The 23,796-nt window shown below is 37.9% G+C and overlaps 1 protein-coding gene across 2 annotated transcripts in view; it reads right to left on the bottom strand.

Annotated features, from left to right (window-relative positions):
- LOC131168108 (kinesin-like protein KIN-7O) overlaps nucleotides 1–20,259 on the bottom strand; it is a 113,719-nt gene extending 93,460 nt beyond the window's left edge. Inside the window, exons 1-13 of one of the 2 annotated variants that reach the window (XM_058127317.1) lie at nucleotides 20,136–20,259; nucleotides 19,962–20,051; nucleotides 19,600–19,718; nucleotides 18,467–18,580; nucleotides 18,303–18,384; nucleotides 16,257–16,324; nucleotides 16,104–16,178; nucleotides 15,822–15,967; nucleotides 15,634–15,736; nucleotides 4,105–4,185; nucleotides 3,830–3,898; nucleotides 3,655–3,714; nucleotides 3,410–3,571 (exon numbers count right to left, since the gene is read on the bottom strand). In XM_058127317.1, coding sequence (XP_057983300.1) covers nucleotides 3,410–3,571; nucleotides 3,655–3,714; nucleotides 3,830–3,898; nucleotides 4,105–4,185; nucleotides 15,634–15,736; nucleotides 15,822–15,967; nucleotides 16,104–16,178; nucleotides 16,257–16,324; nucleotides 18,303–18,384; nucleotides 18,467–18,580; nucleotides 19,600–19,718; nucleotides 19,962–20,051; nucleotides 20,136–20,259 — 1,293 coding nt within the window. Of the gene's footprint in view, nucleotides 1–3,409; nucleotides 3,572–3,654; nucleotides 3,715–3,829; nucleotides 3,899–4,104; nucleotides 4,186–15,633; nucleotides 15,737–15,821; nucleotides 15,968–16,103; nucleotides 16,179–16,256; nucleotides 16,325–18,302; nucleotides 18,385–18,466; nucleotides 18,581–19,599; nucleotides 19,719–19,961 lie in introns of both variants that reach the window. The other variant, XM_058127316.1, reaches the window with a different exon arrangement.
- Nucleotides 20,260–23,796: the final 3,537 nt, after the last annotated feature.

Raw genomic sequence — 23,796 nt, forward strand, 5'->3', positions numbered from 1 at the left:
GGATTTGTATTGGATTTGGGTAAGATGTAATACAAAATTGTATTGAAATTTGTCCAAATCCACCAAAATCAAAATTCAAATCCAAGGTCCGAAATTCATGCTCTCAAACGCAACATTAGTATTTTGTGTTAATTAATGCATCTCTTGTGAGCATTTAAAAAATAAACAATTGTATCATTATCATCCTCAATATAATCTTTTCCCCCCTCTCACCACATAGTATATTGAGAATTATTTATAGAAGTGAGGAAAAAAATAAGAAAAAATAAAATAATTCTTTTTGGTATAATAGTCTTGTAGCAGTTACGTAATGGTCGTAGCGGCCTTTACATAACAGTTGCGGTACATAATGGCAGCTATGACTATAATTTTTCTTCCCACTAATTTCGCAATGTAGCAGTATTGGGAACCCAAAAAACCATTACATAACGGTCGCAACTGTTATTTGAAACCATGCTCCTACACCTTTAGTTCCCTCATCAGATGATCTTATTTCCTAAGATGTTGATCCACCCATTGCTGTTTAAAAAGGTAAACATAGTTGTACCCAACATCCAATCTCTAATTTTGTTTGTCATGATTTCTTGTCACCCGCATATTACTGTTTTGTTAGTACTTTGTCTTCTATTGGTCTACCAAAATCTATTTCTGAAGCCCCCATTTTGGGCAGAGAAATGCAATGGTAGAAGAGATGCACGCTCTACAAGATAATGATACGTGGGACTTAGTACATCTTCCTCCTAATAGATTTGTGGGTGGTTGTCATTGGGTGTACACTATGAAGGTTAATCCAGATGGTTCCTTGGCCTGATTGAAGGCTCGCCTTGTTGCTAAAGGATATACTCAAGTGTATGGTTTGGATTATCAAACATATTCTCCCCTATAGCCATACAGGCGTCAATACGTATGTTCATTTCCTTAGCCACCACCTATCATTGGCCTCTACATTAGTTCGATGCGAAGAATGCTTTCCTGCATGGTGATCTTTAGGAGGAGGTCTATATGGAGCAACCACCTGGGTTTGTTGCTCAGAGGGAGTCAAGCTTAGTGGGTTAGCTCAGGAAGTCACTATATGGTTTAAAACAATCTCCAAGGGCATGGTTTGGTCGCTTCAGTACTGTAGTACTTGAGTTTGGCCTTCAATGGTATTGAGTCGATCATTCTATATTTTATCATTGTACTCCATCTGAAAGGATTCTGCTCATAGTGTATGTGGATGATATTATGATTACTAGTGATGATGATCAAGGTATTCAAATCCTAAAGCATTTCCTGCAAACTAAGTTTTAGATAGGATTTGAGACCATTGAAGTACTTCTTGGGTATAGAAGTATCAAGATCTTATACAAGAACTGTCTTGTCTCAAAGGAAGTATGTTCTTGATATTTTAGATGAGACGGGGTTGTTGGGATCCAATTTTATTGATACACTCATGGATCCCAATAGTAAGTTACTGCCAGATATGGGTGATTTGTTGCCTAACCTAGGATGGTGCTGAAGACTTATTATAAAGTTGAATTATTTTACAATCACACGACCAAATATATCCTTCTTAACAAGTGTTGTGAGTCAGTTTCTCAATTCCCAAGAACAAGTCACTAGGATGCAGTAATTTGCATTTTGAGATTTCTCAAAGGTGCACCAGGGAGAGGTCTCATATATCAAGATCGGGGCCGCACTCATAGTCAAGGATATATAGATGCAGATTGGGTCGGCTCGCCTTTTGACGAAGATCCACAACCAGCTACTATATCTGCGTCAGTAATAATTTGGTTTCTTAGAAAAGTAAGAAACAAATTGTGGTGGCCAGCTCAAGTGCTGAGTCAAAGCATAGGGCTATGGTGCACACTACATGTGTACTTGTTTGATTGAATAACATGTTGAAAGAACTAGGTTTCCCACACTCTCAGCCTATGGAGTTAATGTGTGATAATCGAGCTGCTATTTATATTGTCTCCAACCAGGTCTTCCATGAGCGTACAAAGCACAATGAAGTTATTGCCACTTTATTTGGGAGAAACTTGTACATAAGCTCATTACAACCACTTATGTGAAATCTGAGTTTCAGCTTGCTGATCTATTCACAAAAGCCTTGGGAGGTGCTCGAGTGAAATTAATTTGTAACAGGCTATAATATATATGATCCAACTTGATGCAGAGTGTTAGTGGTTATTTAGTCATTTAGCTTACTTATTATGTGTTAGAGTTATGATAATAAGTGTGAGTTAGCAAGGGTATTATGGTCATTGGTATTCTACTTGACACATATTATAAATAAAGGGAGAAACCGATCATGAGGGAAGATATTCCATTTTACCCAATTATTCAACAGAGTTCTTGACACTAAAGCACCTGTTCTTTTCTCTCTTGGTTTGAAAGGCCAAATTTCCCTCTAAATTTGGCCTTTTTAATTTGTTTGGTTGTTCTGAATAAAGTTAACACTAACAATCTGTTGCACAATCCTTCTAACGAATTATCTCCAGACATGTGTGTTATTTGCTTTGATAATTCTGAATTTGGTTCTCATTAGTTTTTGTATTGTTCTTTCTATTGGAGGATTTGGAACAAGTTATTTGATTTTATTGGGAAAGTTGGCCTTGTTCGGAGTCTATGGAGGATATGCTGGCTACTTCATTTTTGAAATCTGAAGGAGCAAAGACAAGGCTGCTCAGTGGATATATGGTTTGTTTGGTGTTGTGGAGTATTTGGATGGAAAGGAATAATTGCATTTTTATGGGGAAGATGACACCTCAGATTTTCATTTGGGATAAGAATCAGTATTTGTCTTCTTTATGAGCTGTTGCTTCTTGTTGTTTCAAGGGATTTGTCAGATATGTTCAGCAAAAGGCCTGCTGTTTTGTATTCATTGTTTTGTTTTTCTACATTAGTTTTTATGTATTTTCTCTTCATTTGGAGAATCCCTTATTCGCTTGTAATGTATATTGTTTCTCTATTAATATACCTCTTTTCCAACCAAAAAAGAAAAGAATATGTCAAATTACTTCAGCCAAAGGTCACTTGGAATTTCCATTGCATGCGTAGACAAATTTTTGAAATACAAATCCACTTAAGCAGCTTGACCAATACAAACCATGTTGAACGATCAATAATGATTTAGTTAGTTGATTTTAAAATAAAATAAATATTCATTCTTTATATAATATGTATACATGCATATATACATCCACTCATGAATGTGCATGCCTTTTGAAAGGACATGAAAATATTTTACAAAATTTGGAAATTAATCCCCAGTTTATTTTAGATTAGCTTCAATAATATTAAACAAGATGGCAAAATATAGACAAAATAAGACCATTAAGAAAAAGGATTAACCGCATAACTAACTTCTTAATACAGTAATTTAAATTAATGACATAAGTAGCACAATGTCCATCAAAGCACAAACCTTTTTGTAATGATCTCGATTCTCATCCCTATTTGAATACAAGACCATTGAGCTCAAGTTCTCAATTTTCTTGGCCTGCTCTTGTAGCCTCCTTTCTCGTTCAGCTTGAGCTTTCTTTTCCTCCTCCAATTCCAAAGCTATCCTCTCCCTTTCCAACTCAGTCTACGAAGGAAATCGTTGCAACCTTCTAGATATAACATCATATTCTTTTAAATGTTTAAATCACAAATAGAGCACTATCAAACCTGTAATAATGTATTTCGTAGATTAAGAATCTCCTCCTCAAAATGCTCTGAATTAGAGCCCTAAAATAAAATTAAAAAAAATTAACAGGTCAGTACTTCCACATGGGAAAAAATCATTTCGAAATTACTCCAAAAAGAAGATACATCTATTGTAAATTTGCAAAAATGGAATAACCTGTAATTTTGCTCGAAGCTCCTCGATTTCTTTCTTTTGACGTTTTAACAAAGCAGCATCTGTCAAAATCTGGCATGAAGAAAAACTCTTGGTTGAGGTCGAAGTAAACAAAAATAGGAAACTATATGCAAATAATATTAGATCTGCAAACTCTGCATATCACCCACAAGTAGGCAAAAAAAAATACAAACATATATTTATATATAAAATCTGCTACATGGAAACATGGAGAGAGAGAGAGAGAGAGAGAGATGCAAGCAGAATTAAAGCAAAACCTCATTCACACGAGCACAATTTGTGACACGTAATGCTCGGCTTGCAAATTGGAGACTACTTTTAGTTTCATCTGCATGAATCTATCATTAAACAAGGCGTAATTATGGAAGTACATAAATGCAGCATCGAAAAAAAAAAATATACATCCAAGGAGGAAGGCCAAAAGCATTTGAAGATTACAGTGCATAACAAAAGTAAATTTCCATCTATGTAGGTTACTTCCTTCGGTAGGTGTCTTCACATCTAGTATTTATTACCGGTTATTTAATGTAAGTGTGAGTTGTTGATGGACATTTTGATCAAACAGGTTTAGTCAGTGTCCATTCTATCAATTTTGGGCTCGTTAATGGTTCTTTCCCCATGTGGACTTGAGATGGGTCTTAAATTTGATTTAGAGGGCTATCTAGTCAATTTGTCCTAAAATTGGAAAAATTCCCAAAATACCCCTAGAATCTCATGCAGGTGTTCTTATAATTCTAAATTAATAATAAGGTGTCAATCTTAATTTTCAAAAGAGGATGGGAAAATCAGAAGGATTTTGCCTTGCTTTTCTTAAGAGTGAACAAATTGAATTTTCATTTAATGATGGTCTTCCAAAGGTCAACCCTTGGGGCCTCTTTCAGCAAGGAGACAGCAAGGAAGACATGTTTGATTTGGTGAAGAACTCATGTTTGTGGAGAAACCCAAGAGCAAGGCATTGGCTTGAGGAATTGCCTCTTTTTCTCCATTGCCAACCTATGAAAGATCACCCTGCCAAGTATGAAAATTCCCTCCCTTTGTACCAGCTTTCATGCTGTTCTTGGTGTAGTTCTTGTTTCATTTTATGAACATACAAGATTTATCTTTTGCTTATACTTCCTTGGTTCTTGTTTAAGTTTTTCATGGATATAAATGTTCACATTCTTCGCCTCACACGATTTCTATTCCAAGTTTGTGAGTGTAGTTACAACTAAGCATGAAAAGGCAAAGGCTTGTGCTTTCTTACTTGAGGGAGTCTTAGGAAGATTAGGTTTAGAGAGAGGAGTTCATGTGTGCTTGTGTTCTAGAGAGAGAAAGAGAGAGGGGAAAGATTGACCAGAGTCTGTAAAAGTAGGTTTGCCAAAGCAAGATGGCCTGCATCTCGGCACGCAAGCAAAAAGAGAGAGCATTGCATGGATCTTAAATTTAAAAAAAAAAAAAAATGAATAGAAAAGAAGTGTAGGTAGCTGACCGGAGCAAGGGGCAGCCAAAGAAGGCTCTGCAATAGCCATGGCTGATGTGCATGCCAAGGCCCCATGTGACAAGTCAAACTTGTTCGAGGTCTTATGCTTGCATGTGACTGCTTGTCTTGCGCACATTAGGTGGGTAATCATCATGTATGCTAGCATAGGTTTTATTCTTTGGGTAGAGTAAGCCTTGGTGAAAAAGGGGACTCCTCGACGGCATTGATGCTCCCTAGAGTCACAGTGAGATTAGCATAAAATTCTCTTTAGGGGTGGGTACCATTGTGAAGCTCACTAGCAATTGTAAACGTGTTTAACCTACTTGCCTCTCACGAAACACACATTACGTAGGTGTTATAATATGCTTTCCATTGCTATACATTTTACTACTTGATTTGTGCTTACTTTCATGTCTGCATACTACTTCCACGTAATTTGTCTTCAATGCTTGTGAACTTGTTTATGTAGTGAACCCCCTGCAGTTTACTAGTTAATCATGTGTCCTACAACTAGTTTCCACAGCCCTCACACAAATGGAAGTCTTTGGCCCATGATAGTTGGTATCAAATTCTAGTTAACTGCTTCATGATTCAGTTGCCTCAGATTGTAGATTGTGGGATTATGTGAAGCATTGGTGGGAGAACCATTTTGCGCACTGATATAGAAAGACTTTATGTATGCTAAAGGCATAGGTCAAGACCATCAACCATATAGCCAAATAGGTAGCCCGACTTACGAAATGCATTGATGTATCAAAAGGATTTGAAAAACAACATAAGGTTCCATTGATGAATTATGGAAACATTGTGATGGTACGGTGGAAGAGATACAACATTGTGATCTTACCGCCAAGCTGAACCTTATAGTTCATGATCATGGAAGACATCAATTCCATAGTAGTATAATATAGGGGAGAACAAGGGTACCTGAAACATAAGAATTCTGTGGTGCCCACTATGCTAAGGAGATGGAGAACTTCTTATTTAAAATGAAACAATATTTTTGCGCAGTTTTGGCTTACTTGGAGGAAGCAAAAGTAACCATGGCTACTATGTGCTTAAATTGAAACGCTAAGTAATGGTGGCGTACCAAGTACAATGAGACTCAGAAGAGTCGGGATAGAAATCATACTTGGCGAAAATTGAGGAAAGAGCTCAAGACCCAATTTTTCCTACGAATGTTAAGTAATAAGTACAATCCGCAATGCAGACTGCAAGATTTTAAGCGCACTAAGACAATGAGAGAACATGTTAAATAATTTTTTTCTTTGACGTTGGATACATAAGACAAGTACAAGAAAGATAAGTTGTTCTTAGGACAGGCTACTGCACAGGATACTGCAAAATGCTTGACTTGCTATGACAGAGAAAATTTCCCCATGCCTAAGGACCGTTGCTTGTTGGGTGAAAATAGTAGAAAGTCTTTCAACAAGGGTAAACCCAAGAGTGGGGAACCCAACACCAACGCATCAACTTCAAATGAAGAAACCTAGTCTCAGGCCTCCAACATAGCCAGTGAGTGAGAGCAAGATTGCATGCTTAAGCCCTCATGAGTTGCTGATAGCCCTTATAAGTCATCCCTTGATGCCTAGCACAAGGAAAAAATGAGAATAAGGCAGAAATGATGGATGCAATATGGTTACTCAAAGCGTTGGAGAGGTAAACAAAAGAACCCAAGGTTGCTCAAGCTAAAAGGTTAATTTTTGTGGATTTATGGATCAATGGGCAAAGCACCTTTGCTATGGTAGATATTGGGGCTACCCATAACTTTGTCCGCAAGTTGAGGCTAGAGACTCAAGTTGAAGCTAGTTAAAGACTAAGGGTGCATGAAATCAATTTATTCTGCAACCCAACCTACACTAAGAGTATCCAAGCAGGTGACCAAAGACTCAACCTAAAGTGGTCCCAATGTCATTCGTTGTTCCCTTTGCCTCATGGATGACCACCCTTGAATAGTGCAAAGTTTGGAGAAGATAAGAAGTTCCCCTCTACCATTCGGCTCAAGAAGGGAATGAGAAGGGGTGAATCAACATATTTCACCTCATTGGTTAGGGATGAAGGTGTAAAATGAGAGTTAGTGCCTATGCGCTAAAGGAGTACCAAGTTGTGATGCTGGCTAAGCTACCGCATAACTTGCCTAATCTCATTTAGCACCAAATCCCCATCACCATCATACTCACTAAGATCGTCACTATCAATATTGATAGGTGCCCATTTCTTGAGCCCCTTACTTCTGTTAGCCCTATGACAACAATTGCATATCTTCTTAGCAAAAACATCCTCCACAAAGGTTAGCTCTCCATTTAAGTTGCTTTTTAAGATCTTAGGCACTGCCTCCGCAGAGTGCTCTCTCTTCTTGTTAAGTAAGTTTCTCATTCTGCACCCATCAAAGTAGCCTTCCGACAAGCATAGACCTTAGGACCCTTGGATTTGTTATATTTAGTTCCTGAAACATCAAATTTCCCCCCCAAATCACCATTTTCTCCATTAACCTCAACAACTCTTGTTGTTTGTCCCTCTACAGAATTAGAAGCATCATCCAATCTGATAGCATTAATTTTATCATCTTGTACCAATAGGCTGCTTTATAACCAAGCTAATGTCATCTTGATTTGCTCCCTATCTTGATTTCTTCCACGTGAGTCATTAAGAGCTAGAGATAGGCTATGAATTTCATTAACAAATGGGAGAAGGTCCATCTTCCCCATGTTCTATTTTAGTGAAGGCTAGAGCATTAGGCCTGTCTAATAACATGGTCCACTAGGACTACGGACAATCCACTTTATCCTCGAAATTGGCCTAATTAAGGGATCGATCCTTCTGCAAAGGACCCAACTAAGACGCACCATCCTTAGGGTCTAAAATAAATCGCGAAGCAAAATGGGCCTAGTTAAGAGGAAGCTCCTTTTTTTGCTAACCAACCTAAATCCAAAACAAAGAGAAAGCAGCCCAAGCCTGATCTCTTGGACTCCTCATTCCTGAGTGTAACCCTAGTTGCTTCAAATAGGATTGCTTCGTCCTCTCAAACCCTAGCCGCCCCATGAGCCTTCAATTGCAACTCAACCATGCATCACATAGCTTATCTTTCCCACTTCCTCCTTTCCTAGTTGGGTTCCTTGCATAACTATCCACTAGTTTCCCTTCCATTGCCACCCAACTCCATGATCTAGGAGGCTCAGCATCACCTATGCCACCAGAATCTCGACGAAACTCCTGAACCAACTCACAAAAAAATGTTCACAAAGCTTCACCAATTGACCCTTTTGCACCACCAAGAATTAGAACTGAAAATTCCCCACCCTCAACCACCTAATTCTAATCTAGTGCTCCTAATTTACCAACCAGACACTCTAAAACCCAATCTCAGGACTAACAAAATCTGAAAGCCCATCGGTGAACCACAAACCTATCTCTTTCGAGAATTTGACCCACCTGTCGTGAGAGAATTTATTCTTGAAGAGGAAAAGAAAAGAAAAGAAGATCCCCCCATCTTCAATCTTAGATCAAAGGTCTTCCTTAGATCTGAACCGAACGTTTTAGCATCCTCTGAAACAATGAAATTATCAAAACCATAATGAGCTTAATGAGAGTGAGTGAGTGAGTGAGAGAGAAAGAGAGAGCGAGAGAGAGAGAGAGAGAGAGAGAGAGAGAGCATCATTTTCAACATTCATGTCACCTGATCATCCTTGGATTTTTCTTTTTATAGAAAAAGAATCATTAGATAAAAATAGAATTTACAATTAGGATATAGGACATCTCCTTAACAAAGTTTGATAATCCTCAGGAAAACCAAAAAGAAAATTGCAAAAAAAAAAAACCCAATGACAAAAACTCAAGACACCCTTACAAGAGACTTCCAATCGACACACTAAATCAACAAACCTCTGCGTTACCCTCTCCCCAACCCCCAATTTAATTGATTACGTTTAACAAAAATTGTTGAAAAATTAGGTAAAATGGAAGGCTTAATCACAAATGATAGGTCTCTCCTTCTATTTATCATATATGTCGAAGTACATACCAATGACCGTAACACCCTTACTAACTCTCACTTGTTAACATATCACTCACACACTAACAATGCTAAAAGACTAAGACAACCATCAACACTCCCCCTCAAGTTAGAGCATGTAATATCATATGCTCCTAGCTTGTTACAAATGAATTTAATATGAGCACCCCCCCCCCCCCCAAGCCTTTAGTAAATAAATCAGCAAGCTACAAATTAGACTTCACATGAGTGGTGGTAATGACTAATGAGCTTCTGCACAAGTTTCTTCCGAACAAAGTGGCAATCAACTTCAATATGTTTTGTCTACTCATGGAAGACCAAGTTGCAGGCAATATGAATAGCAGCTTGATTATCGCACATCACCTCCATAGACTGAGAATGTGTAAAACCCAATTCTTCCAACATGTTTTCAGCCAAACAAGTTCACACGTAATGTGAGCCATGGCCCTATACTTTCACTCAACACTTGACTTGGTCACCACAATTTGTTTCTACTCATCCAAGAAACCCAATTTCCATCAACATAGCACCCAGTTGTGAATCTTTTATCTAAAGGTGACCCGGCCAAATCTGCATCAATATATCCTTAAATATGAGTGTGACCAAAATCCTAATATAAGAGACCTCTCCCAGGTGCAGCTTTGAGATATCTCAAGATGGGAATTACTACACCCCAATGATTTGTTCTCAAAAAATCAAGAAACTTACTTACAACACTTGTTGTGAAAAATATATTCGGCCAAGCACTATTTTAAATAATGGTAGTTACATAGCAAAGCAGCCGTTACATAACGAAAATTGGGCTGCCGAAACCGTTACGCACTGATATTGCGAGGGGAGAAAAATTCATGACCGTAACAATTGTTAAACCGCCGTAACGGTCCATAATGGACTTTACGATTGGTTACGCACCACTACAGTCCACTACGAACCGTTACGGCTGCCGACAATTTGATTCGCCTTTTCTATTTCCAATCCACCAAACTTTCTCACGATTCCTTGCTTTCTCCCTCTCTCAACCACTCGTATTTGGCAGATCTACCATTCCAAAGGTTGAAATCAAGAAATTTTACCTTTGACTTGTTGTTTGAAGCTGAAGAATGAAAAGGATTTCTTCGAGTTCGGAGTGCTTTTAAATTGTACTAATCTGCTCTTTATGAGAGTGCTATTGTACGCAAAGATTATTTCTTGTATTCTTGCAATGTATTGACGATTCCAGGTTGTTGGATTGTTGGACCAAGCGTGGGGTATCGCTTGGAGAGGGATCTCTACCTTTAAAGAGGGAATTGTAATGGTTTGCTTTGCCCGGAAAGGAGTGTAGTAGTGGAATCCTTGGGTGGTATTAGCCCAAGGCAAGGACGTAGGCAGGGGATAAGCCAAACCTCGTAAAAATCTCTGTGTCTCTCTTTCCCTTCTCTTTATTTTCAGCACATATATATATATATATGTGTGTGTGTGTGTGTGTGTGTGTGTGTGTGTGTGTGTGTATGCAAAGTGCAGGTTGCTGAGATTAAAGAAGACTCTTAATATAAGAAAGTATGTTTTGATTAAACTTTTGCGGAAACCCAAAAGGGAGTACTTTGTTTAATCGTTTGCGGAAATCTTAATTAAGAGAGTGCAAAAAAAAAAAAATTAATTCAATACAGGGCTTACAAATATTCACAGGGTTACAAACAAGAAAATATCTTGAGTTCTTGCAAAAACTGAATTGCCAAAGAGCTGCATACTATATCTTGGTTTGGTATTTTGTTAATCGATTATTTGCTTAAGTTTTGTTTACTTGTGTTGTGATTGGATTGTGAGTTGATTTAAAAAGCTTTGCTGTGTGTTTGATAAATTAACAAGAGGTTAAAATTTTCATAAAAAGAACTAAAATTTTAATAACCCAATTCACCCTCCCCCCCCCCCCCCTCTCCCGGGCTAACTCCTTCACTTTCAATGAAGACCCTCCACATCATTCTTTTTGGTGGTGACATGTGCTATGTTGTAAATTTGTAATATTGTATTCATGTATTCTACTATTGATACCAATCATTTTTCAAATTCATGTATGTGTATAATCAGTATTCAACTAATTAATTGATTCTTCATTTTAATTACATTACTACATTTCTTTTACCCATTAAAGTAGTGCAAACTATAAAGCAATGACTTTTTTTGTAAACAGCGCACTAAAATTAATATAAAAATCATATTATTTATTAAAAAGCATTTTTAGGTTGAATAAAAGCAATCAAAATTCATTAAAAATCATGTATTAATGGATTTCATGCTTATTTTTCAATTTTGGCACGGTTGTGCATACGTGAAAAAAAAAATTCACGACGTTACGCCCACTTCCCATGACATGACATTTGTGTCTCCCACGTCCTGGGACACCTGCTACTCTTACGCGACGTTACCCACGACTGCAATTTAAAACCATGCAACCAAGTGACCGTGAGATAATTCAGCTTTCCAACAAGTCTCCAATACCGTCATGGATTACGCAACAACTCACCCATACCTGGCACTAGCTTACTATTAGGATCTATAGGTGCATCAACGGGTTCGGATTCCAATAGTCCAGTAGCATCTAAAAAATTAAGAACATGCTTCCTCTATAACAAGATGGTTCTAGTATGAGATCTCGATATTTCTATACCCAAGAAGTACTTCAATGGTCCCAAATCCTTTAACTGGAACATAGTCTGCAAAATATGCTTTAGGCTCTAAATACCTTAATAATCATCACCATTAATCACAATATCATCCACACGCATACTAAGCAAAATCCTACCTGATGAAGTATGACAATAAAATAGAGAGTGATCCACTGCACACCGTCCAAGGCTAAACTCTAGTACTACAACGTTGATTCTACCAAACTATGCTTTGAAGGACTGTTTTAAACCATATCGTGCCTTCTTGAGCTAACACACTAAGTCTGACTCCCCCTAAGAAACAACACAGGTGGTTGCTCCACATTGACCTCCTCCTAAAGATCTCCATACAAGAAGGCAATCTTCATATCTAACTGATGCAAAGGCCAATGACAAGTAGTGGCCAAAGAGATGAATACACATGCTGATGTAAGTTTGGCATCCCAGGAAAAAGTTTCGGACTAATCGAAACCGTACACTTGAATATACCCCTTAGCAACAAGACGTGCTTTCAAACAAGCCATAGAACCATCAAGGTTAACTTTCACAATGCATACCAGCGACAACCAACCATAGACTTTTCAAGATGAAGACATACCAATTCCCAAGTATCATTATCCTGTAGAGCAGGTATCTAGTCTATCATTGCATTCCTCCACCCGAAATGAAACAGAGCTTCACAAATAGAGTTGGGAAGAGCAACAAAACACAAGATACTAACAAAATAGTAGTAACGGTGACAAGAAATCATAAGAAACAAAATTAGAGATTGGATGTTGGTTACAAGCGCATTTACCTTTTTTAACAACACTAGGAGGACCAACCATTTGGGGAAGAGGATTATTTGACAAAGGAACTAGAGACGTAGAAGTGGAAGCTAAAGGAGGCTCTCCTCCCTTGAATCACCATGTGCACAATTGCAAATTGGGACAACCAAGCGATGAAATGGACTCAAACTAGATAAAGAGGTAGGAAGACTAGATGAAGGAAATAAGTAAGGATCGAGAAGGCTAGGCAGAGGAAGGGACTCATCAAGGTCAACAGAACTCAAGGAATCAAAATAGTGTGATGTAGACTCAAAAAAGTGACATCAACAAAGACAAAAGAATTGATGTAAAGTGGGGCTATAATTGATATCCTTGTTTAGTATAGGTATAACCCATAAAATACATTTGATAGCACGAGGATCCAACTTATACCTTCCTAGATTTAACTAAATACTAATGAACAAAGGTAAAAAACCAAATATACAAAGAGGAAGGGAGAACAAAGGAGCCATAAGGAAGATAATTGATATTGGATTTTACAACCAAGGACAGAAGATGGCATTTTATTGATAAGAAAGCAAGTGGTGAGCAAAACATCACTCCAAAAAACTTTAGGGACATCATCTGATAGAAAAGAGTTCGAGTAACTTCAAGAATATGTTTGTTTTTCTCCTCTGCAACTCCATTTTGTTGTGGAGTGTGCGCAAAAGATGACTGGTGGTTCATGCCAACGTTTGTCATATAGGTACTGAATTGAGTACTAGAGTACTCTTTAGCATTATCACTACAAGGTATCCGTATTAACTTATCAAACTAAGTCTTTATTTGAGAACAGAATACACAAAAGATATTAAACAACTCAGAACAATCTTTCATTAAGTACAAGCACGTCATTCTAGAGTGGTCATCGACAAAAGTAACAAAATATCAAAACTCAACTTTGACGTGCCATGACTAGGACCCCAAACATCATAATGGACTAACATAAAAGGGTTAAGGATCTTTTATTGACTTGCAAGCAAAAGGAACACAATGATCCCTTCTTAATTGACAAGACACATAGTCGAGGTTAGACACGAAACTCAAATTAGGAACTAGCTATTTAACTTGTCCAATGATGGTTGGCCAAGGCGACAGTGCATTTGAAGTTGTGTGGCAATAGCACTATGGGCAATAGGAGAATAAAGCGATTCAAAGTAGTAAAGTCCATCAGCCTCATGTCCAGTGCCAGTCGTCTTCTTCATCTTCAAATCTTGAATAAGAACAAAATCAGAAAAGGAGGTTATAAAGCAATTTAGTGACTGTAATTTTACTAAAAGACATGAGATTAAGAGGGATTTAGGAATGTAGAGAACAGAACAAAGAAAGATGAAGGGAGTAGGATTTACTATTCCTATTCCTTTAGTAATAGTAGTGCACCCATCAGCAAGGGTAACTTGAGGCCTATTTGTAGAATACTGAAGAGTGAAAAAGAAGTTGGTGACACTTGCATATGGTCAGCATCAAACGAGTAGATAACTGGGGGACTAGTGGGAGAGATATCGGACGGACGATATGGTTATTTTTTTAGCAAAATATACAATGCGATTAGATGCTTGTTCGGGTGCTTGATACTACAGAAACCTTGAATACTCTTTTTCTAATACAACCATAGTACATTGTTCACTTAAACAAGTAACTGACGAGGGAGACACACTTTTGGGATTTGGGAACTCATCCCAACACACATACAACCTCAATAGAACAGCAGATCAAAAATACACAGCGAACATGTTTTTTGAATTCACAAGTTCAATCCCAACATACATGACCTTCGACAATCAATGCGAATCACAAGCCCACAACGTATGAATCAAAAACACCACAAATACAACTGTTTCTGTTTCAGGCCATATAAACTCAATAAATATTGATAAACAGCTTCGAGAAACATCGAACAACCATTTTTCATATGTCGTAAATGAGCAACTGAAAAATATGAGATTTTTGGACAAATAACATCAGGAAAAACTTCAATAATATGTTTATAGAGGGATTCGAGCACTGCTGGAAGAATTCAGGCCAGAAACATGCATGAAATTGGCTTCACGCACTGGCATGTGGGGTCGGACCTGGCAGCCTTCGACCAGCACGTGAGGATGCATAGGTACTTTCTGGAGATGGGATTTCAGTGGAGGGTATAACGGCTGTGTCTGTGGATGACTATGGTGTTGTTTTTGCAAAATTTATAGTGGATTTTGGATTCCAAGACTGGCAGTGTCACCCAGGAATTTTCCGGCAACTGCTCTGGCTTCCAGCAGCTGCTGACTGTTTTTAGGGCTATAGTGTTGCTGGAAATTCTTCTATGATGATAAACGTGCAGCAGATTTAGGGTTTCAGTTTTGATTGTGGCTGTGACAATTAGGGTTTAGGTCTCAGAATCATGCTCTGATACCATGTTGAATAATTGGGTAAAATGGAAGACCTAAGCACAATGATAAATCTCTCCCTCTATTTATAATATATGTCAAAGTACATGTCAATGACCATAATACCCTTACTCTCACTTGTTAACAGAACGCTCACACACTAACAATGCTAAAAGATAAGAAGACCATCAACACAAATATTATATTAAAGCTACTACACCTCATGCACATAATCTTTATTGGTGTACATAATTTATAATATATTAGTTCTAAAACCTGCATTTATATTTCTGTTAACCATTTCTAAGCAGCATAAAAGAATTCCATGCTTTAGTATTAATTTCCATCATTTTTTAAAATTAAAACGAAATCGACACTGAATATGAAATTTCTGTACATTTGAAGATTAAAAATTTGAGCCAAATTGAAATTTAAGACCTTGCACAAGACAAACCACTTGATAGGTTTCGCAGGTTTACAAAGCTTGTGAGGCGCTACCTGTGCAAGCGTAATATTGCATATAATGGCAGTATTTGCATTTCCACCCAGTGCAGGTTGCAAAATGCGGGTGAGTTTGCTGTCGCGATAGGGAACATGGCCCCTGCATCAGGTACTGAGTTATTTCTGTTATTACATAAAGAGAGCAAACTCATAAAGGTGTTTTCTTCAGCAATAGCAAAACCTACCCTTGGCTCTCAGCTCCTTCACTCAATTTCTTAATTACAGTTCCAAGGGTCATCAAGCTTTTATTAATGTGGGAACCCTCCTTCAGGCGAACACCTTCTGCACCAGTCTTTGCAGCACGCTCTGAACCAGCAAGGTCAACTAAGTTCTACAAACAGTAAGCAACACCATAATAATTAGGTAGAAGCAAACAAAAGCATCATTATGCCAAATGCAATTTAGACAGAAATTAACAATCCAAAACTAAAACAAAATGATAAAACCTAGTTTTAGTTATCACGTACCAGTACAGATACACGAACAGCATCACAAGAATTGTCAATATCTTCATCTTCAGTCTTATCCCGACTCTCAATTATCTATGCAACTAAAATTGTGAGGAAGATGGACTCATAGATCCATAAGATTCAGAATAGTGGAAGAAATAATAAGTCTACCATGCGGAAAATAGTGTGAGATCTGCTGCTGTGTATGTTCATATTTGTCTCTCCAATACGCCGATGGGCTGTAAAATATAAAATGGGAACTGAATATAAAACAAATACTTTTTGGCCTGATATATCATATATATATTTTTATAGCAAAAGAAGAATTTCATTAATAGAGTAAGAATATACAGCAAGGAGAATAAGACATCTCCTTAACATAGTCTGGAAAATCCAGATAAAAAACACAAAGAAACAACCTGAAAACTAAAAAACAAGAGAAAAAACCAACAAGAACTAACACCCCAACACATAAAGCAAACCTGAATATCAGAAAAGCTCACCCCCTCAAAATTCCCCTGCTCCACACACCTAAGAGAAGCCAAATAATGCATCTTTTCCCAAAGCCGCAAATCATACGACTTTTTCCCTAGAAAAATACACATATTATGCTCCATCCACAACCCCCAAACGACTGCAAAAAAAAAAGCTCATTTCCAGAGCACTGCCCTTTCTTTTCCTGCCAAAACCAACAAAAGAAACCTCCAAAAAATCCTCCACTGCCTCTGAACTCACCCAACATTCGCCTAAAATACCAAATAGCTTATTCCATGCCCTCCAAGCAAAATCAAAATGAATGAACAAATGCGAAGCAGATTCTAAACAATTAAAACAAAGAAAACAGACACCTAGAGATAGAGCCTTCACAGGTCTCCTAACCTGCAGCAAGTTATTGGTATTAATTCTATCAAGCATAACCAACCAGATAAAAGCCTTGATATTAAAGGGTACTTTCACCTTCCAAATGGATCTATAGAGAGGAAAAGGTCAATAGACCTATTCAGAAAATCACAAAAAGATTTGTAAGAGTAAACCCCTGAAGGATCCAAAGACCAAGACCAACCATCCTCCTCTAAAGAAAAAAACCAGTTATTCAACAAGACTAACAAAGAGGATAGCTCTACTATCTCCCTATCATTTGATGACATATGAAATCAACAACAAAAAAAGAAATGGAACCATCCTGCCCCGAGCTCAAACCAAAAGGACATGGTGATATATCATATATGTAATGATAGAACAGCAAATAGGCATCAAACCAGTGAATGAGTGAGTGCACAGGAGGGGGAAGGCAACAAGAATGAATAGGAATTTAGTAATACTTTTAATAAGAGATAACAGTGGAGTTTAGAAATGGAAGGAAGATCAGGAGTTCAAAAATAACTGAAAATTACTTATAGAACATTTTTATAGCAAAGGAAAGTTTATTAAGAAAGAGGAAGGAAGTACAAGCTAAAGGAGGACAAGAAGTCCTCAGAACTAAGAAGGAAACAAAAATAAAATGGAGAAAACTAGAAATCTGAGGCAACTAATTGAGAAAATTCCTTCTCCAACTTTCCCATCATAATGTATAAAGCACTTTAAATTAGGTAAGTCTATTTGACCTTTTTCATCTTACTCTTCCCACCATCAAACCTAACTTCTTGCCCTGTAGGTGCAAACAACCAGGTGCCCATCTTATCCATGAGATCTTGACAATCAATATCCTTATCACTGACCTGCTTTTTTGCAAAGACAAAAGTAAGCAGAATATCATCCTCCTTGAAATGAAACATCTGCCCCTGAATCTGATTACTACTCTATTGCCTAGTAATTCCTCTATCTTCAAAAATGCAAATCCCTTCCAATTGTTTGTAGGAGACTGTACAGAAAGGAGGCATCTTCTACACAGTCTGAAAGTCCAAGTCACAACCACGCTTTTTCTCAAAATCCATCCAATGGAAAACCAAAATCAAACCTAAACTTGCTACCAACCTCACCAACTCATCATCCCATTTCTTTTTTTCCCATTGAAAACCTATCCACACAGCCCTTCTCCTCAGAATAATTGTAAGTTAAATATAGAACCGAATCTAGAAATATTTACATGCCATTTTAGATGTACAAACATAGAGAAGTGTACCTTAGAGGCACTTAAGGAGAAGAGAAAATAAATATTCTTGAATACAACCTCAAATGAAGAACAACAAGAACAAGAAGAAACATAAAAAAATTTACATTCTCCAAACTCCATAAGGTGAAGGACATGCTCAGGAGAGGCAACGATTTCTTCTCGCAAACCAGCAACATATATTCCCCGCTGCAATGTTGACAGTAGGTATTCATTAAACAAAACATATCATACTTGCAAACCCGGTCAGACCAGGTAAAAAATGAATTACCTCAATGCTTTCATGGATCTGCAGTTTCCTGTGCTCAGGAGCCAACAAATCATTTATTTCCTCATTATAAATCTCCATGTAGGACATACGCAAAAGAAACTCTCGGTCCGCATCCTAAAATAGTAAAATATAAGAAAAAAAAGTGAACACTAAACATACAAAAATATACATAAACACTAACACATTAACACAGAAGATTATGCATAAACACTGCTCCCAAGAATAACAACGAACAAAGTTACTACAATCGTTGATGCAGTCAGCATATGGAATAACATACGGATATAAGTCTTGGTACATTAAGGCCACCAGGCAGCTTCCTAAGCTGAATTCAACACTCAAGGCACAAATGATTAACCATGCTGATCAGACATTCAGATCGAACCACCAAATTCTCTAATTTTCCTTCTCCAAATATAGCAAGTAAGAGTAACAAAACAATTCCAGAAAAATAACAATACGTAAACATTTGAAGTGACATAATCAAGTCACCTCCTCAACTAACAGGACCACTCACTGTCTACCTAAGTTCTGAGGCAAGAGGTGTTAGTGAGGGCAGGCAGCGAAAATGGGATGCCCATTGCCCAAGTGGCATAATGACAAAAACCTCATCAATCACCAAGGCATGCTATTCATTTTGTCTCTGCAAGTTTCAGGTTGATAATTGACAACTCAAATTAGGTCAAGAAAGTGCTAGCTGTCCAAGAACTGTTTTATCTCTGCAGCAGTGACACCATTCAGCAGCATTTAGCAAGATGGCCAAGTAAACAACACCTCAAAGGTAGCACATTCATCTAGTCTTATCAAAAATCATAATAGAATATAAAGTACATAAAAGTTCAGTAACTCCAGCTATCAATGTGTCATATATTATGGATTATACTAAAAAACAATAGTCGATATGTGCTTTAGGCCCCTCAACTTACAAGTGTCTATCTTCTCTTGGTTTATTTTAGAATTTAATTTCTTTTCTCACCCTTAGTAACATCTACATTTTGTTTCCTCTATCAAAAAGTACAAGTGCAACTGTTAAATCAGATCTCAAAGGCTCACAAAGATGCATGTATAAAGAAACAAATAGAGGAAAGTAAAAGAAGGTTGCAAACTATAAACTGCGAATGCGGTAAGACAACCTCATGTATAGTGTCAAATAAATCATGGACGGCAAGAGGAATGACTCCTGGTTCAATAGCCGATCCCCGCATCGTATATGTTTTTCCACTATTAGTTTGTCCGTAAGCAAAAACAGTGCCTACAAGAGAACAGGCAGAGAGAGAGACCAAAGCTTGTAGCTGATATTATTTCTAGTGAAAAGGAAGAAATGGAAATTTTTTAAACTGTACCCATATGTTAGCACATTAAAAAATTCATTCCAAGCTTTTAAGAGCAAAAACCGAACCAATATTTGCTTTCAAAAGCTATAAAAGCACTTCCAAAATGCTAACATATAGCCACTTAAACAAATATATATACAGAAATAAATATGAGGGGGTACCATTGAATCCACGAACTGCAGCGGCAACTATGTCTTTAGTCCGCGCTTGATAGACCTCAATGGTCTTACAATCTTCTCTGAAGATTTGATCTGCAGAAATCAGAAAATGAAAAATTACAAAGAGCATCGGTGAGCCCAAGCAAGCGAGTGCAGTAGAGAGAGTGATAGAAGTACCAAATTCAAACTTGGAGGAGTGATTGGTGATGGAAATGGAGTTGCCAGAGATTCTCCAAGGGCTGGTCTTGGCATCCTCCAGCAAGAGTGGTCTCGCTCTTACAGTTACATGTATTCTCTCCATTGGAGATTTTTAAGGGGGAGATTGAGACTATGGAAAGAGGGGTTAGAGGAAGCACTCAAGGCATTGCAAATTGATACACAAAACAACAAAAAAGATTAAAACTAGCACAAAAAATAACACCTGAATAGCTGTGAAAAAGGCACATAAATCCAAATCTAACATTAAAAGAACACTAAATAGTAACTGTTAATGGTTATTTAGTCATTTAGCATTATTATTGATGGAGTTTGCAAAGCCCAAAAGTATGGTTCCTTCGTTAATCACTTGTTTGAGTGAACCGCGTACTGTGACTATATCAGAGGGGCATTCAAGGTTTCTTCAATAATTGTCATCTCAACAAGCATCTTCTCACATTGCATCTTTTGCCTAGAAAGGTAATCTTATATCTGTATATCATCTGGTATCCTTCCTACTAGTCCTTGTATTACCAATTCTGCTGCCACTAACCATATAACAGGAGCAATCAACTTTCTTTTCTAATCTCTAGTATCCTAAAAAATCTACCTCAAGTTACCCTTGTTGATAGGTCCAATATTGCTGTTAAGGGGATAGGAACAGTAAATCCTACTCCTTCCATCTATCTTTCTTTTGCTTTACACATTCCTAAATCTCCTTTCAATCTTATGTCAATTACTAAGCTTACAAAGCCACTAAATTGTTTTGTCACATTCTTTCATGATTCTATGGATATTCAGGATTTGAAGACGCGAAAGACAATTGATACAAGACATGAGGCTCATGGACTTTACTACTTTGGGTCGCCTTCTCCACCCACTACCTGCACAGTCGCAGCTACACCACTTCAAATCCATCGTCGCCTTGGTCATCCATCCTTGGACAAGTTGAAACAACTAGTTCCTACATTGAGTTTTGGGTCTGATCTTGAGTGTGAGTCTTGTCAATTGGGCAAGCATCATTGTGTTCCGTTCTCTTCCCGGGTAGACAAAATAGTGGTTAGTCCTTTCATGCTAGTCCATTCCGATATTTAAGGTCCTAGTCATGTCACATCAAAGTTGGGGTTTCGGTACTTTGTTACATTTGTTGATGACTACTCTAGGATGACTTGGTTATATTTAATGAAAGATTATTCCGAGTTGTTTGATATCTTTTGTGCCTTTTGTTCTCAAATAAGGACTCAATTTGATATGCCAGTCAGGATACTTCACAGTGATAATGCTAAGGAGTGCTTCAGTACCCAATTCAATACTTATATGACTAGCTCTAGTATGATCCATCAACCTCTTGTGCCCACACTCCACAACAAAATGGGGTTGCAGAGCAGAAAAACAGACATATTCTTGAAGCCACTCGTGCCCTATTGTATAAAATGAATTTCCCCAAAGTTTTTTGGAGTGATGTTGTGCTCACAGCGTGCTCCCTCGTCAATATAATGCCATCCTCTGTCCTTGGCAGTAAAATCCCATATTCAGTTATCTTCCATAAGGCTCTTTCATTCTCCCTTCCTCCCCATATATTCGGTTGTGTGTCCTTTGTCAATCAGTTAACTCCAGGAATGAATAAGTTGGATCCTCGTGCTATCAAACGTATCATTTTAGGCAATTCCTACACTCAAAAAGGATATCGATGTTATAGCCCTTCTTTACATCATTTTTTTGTCTTTATTGATGTCACCTTCTTTGAGTCTACACCATACTACTTTGATTCCTTGAGTACTGTTGACCTTAATGAGTCTCTTCCTCTGACTTTCCTTCTAGATCCAAACCAAGTATCTATACCCAATCCTCCTACATCTTCATCCAATTTGAGTCCTTCTCGTCGCTTGGATCATCCCAATTTGGAGGTATACACACAAAAACTCAAGGGGGAATTGCCAACTCCACATTCAACTACTATGCCTCTAGTTCCCTCGTTCCCATGATGTTGATCCTCCTATAGCTATTCGAAAAGGTAAACGCACTTGTACCTAACATCCGATCTCTAGTTTTGTTTGTTATGATTTCTTGTCACCCTCTTATTATAATTTTGTTAGTACCCTGTCTTCTGTTGCTGTTCCAAAATCTATTTCTAAGGCACTATCCCATTATGGGTGGAGGACAGCAATGGTTGAAAATAGGCGTGCACTACATGATAATGATACTTGGGATTTGTTACCTCTTCCTCCTAATAAGTTTGTGGTTGGTTTTCGTTGGATGTACACTGTAAAAGTCAATCCTAATGGTTTTGTGGCACGTTTGAAGGCCCGCCTTGTTGCTAAGGGGTATACTAAGGTGTATGGTTTTAATTATTCAGACACATTCTCTCTAGTTGCTAAACTTGGCTCAATAAATTTGTTCATTTCTTTAGCCACCACTTGTCATTAGCCTCTACACCAGTTACACGCGAAGAATGCTTTCCTACATGGTGATCTTCATGAGGAGGTGTATGTGAAGCAACCACCTGAGTTTGTTGCTCAGGGGGAGTCAGGCTCAGTATGTCGACTTAAGAAATCATTGTATGGATTAAAACAATCTCCAAGGTAAGGCTGCGTACTATAGACCCATTGTGGTCCGCCCCTTCCCTGATCCCCGCATACGCGAGAGCTTTGTCCACCAAGCTACCCTTTTAGTACTTGAGTTTGGCCTTTATCGATGTGCAATAGATCACCTTGTTTTTTATCGCCATACTCCATCTGGCATGATTTTGCTTATTGTGTATGTGGATGACATTGTATAAGTGGTGATGATGATCAAGGCATCTGGGACCTAAAGCTTTTCCTACAGAGTAAATTTCATACCAAGGACTTGGGACCATTGAAGTTCTTCTTAGGTATAGAAATATCAAGATCTCGTATGGGAACTGTATTGTCACAAAGAAAGTATGTTTTTGATATTTTAGATGAGACAAGGTTGTTGGGATACAAACATGTTGATACACCCATGGATCCCAATAGTAAGTTAGTGGCAGATATGGGTGATTTGTTGCCCAACCTATGTCAGTATAGAGACTTGTTGGAAAATTGAATTATCTCACAGCCACCCGACCAGATATATCCTTGGCAACAAGTGTTGTAACTCATTTTCTCGATTTCCCGTGAACAAGTCACTATGCTGCACAAAGATCTAGATAAAGATTAGGACGGGTCACCTTCCGACCAAAGATCCACAACTGAGTATTGTATCTTTGTCAGTGATAATTTGGTGTCTTGGAAAAGTAAGAAATAAACTGTTGTGACTAGGTCGAGTGCTGAGTCAAAATACATAGCTATGGCGCACACTACATGTGAGCTTGTTTGACTGAAGAACATGTTGAAAGAACTAGGTTTTCCACATTCTCAACCTATGGAGTTGATGTGTGATAATTGAGTTGTTATCCATATTGCCTCCAACCCTACCTTCCATGAGTGGACAAAGCACATTGAAGTTGATTGCCATTTTATTTAAGAGAAACTTGTACAGAAGCTCATTACAACCACTCACATGAAGTCCGAATTCAACCTGCTAATTTGTTCACTAAAGCCTTGGGAGGTGCTCGTGTGAAATTCATTTGTAACAAGCTAGGAGCATAAGATATATATGCTCCAGCCTGAGTGCGAGTGTT

This window comes from Malania oleifera, chromosome 11 (assembly GCF_029873635.1).
Source record: "Malania oleifera isolate guangnan ecotype guangnan chromosome 11, ASM2987363v1, whole genome shotgun sequence".
NCBI classification, from domain to species: domain Eukaryota; kingdom Viridiplantae; phylum Streptophyta; class Magnoliopsida; order Santalales; family Ximeniaceae; genus Malania; species Malania oleifera.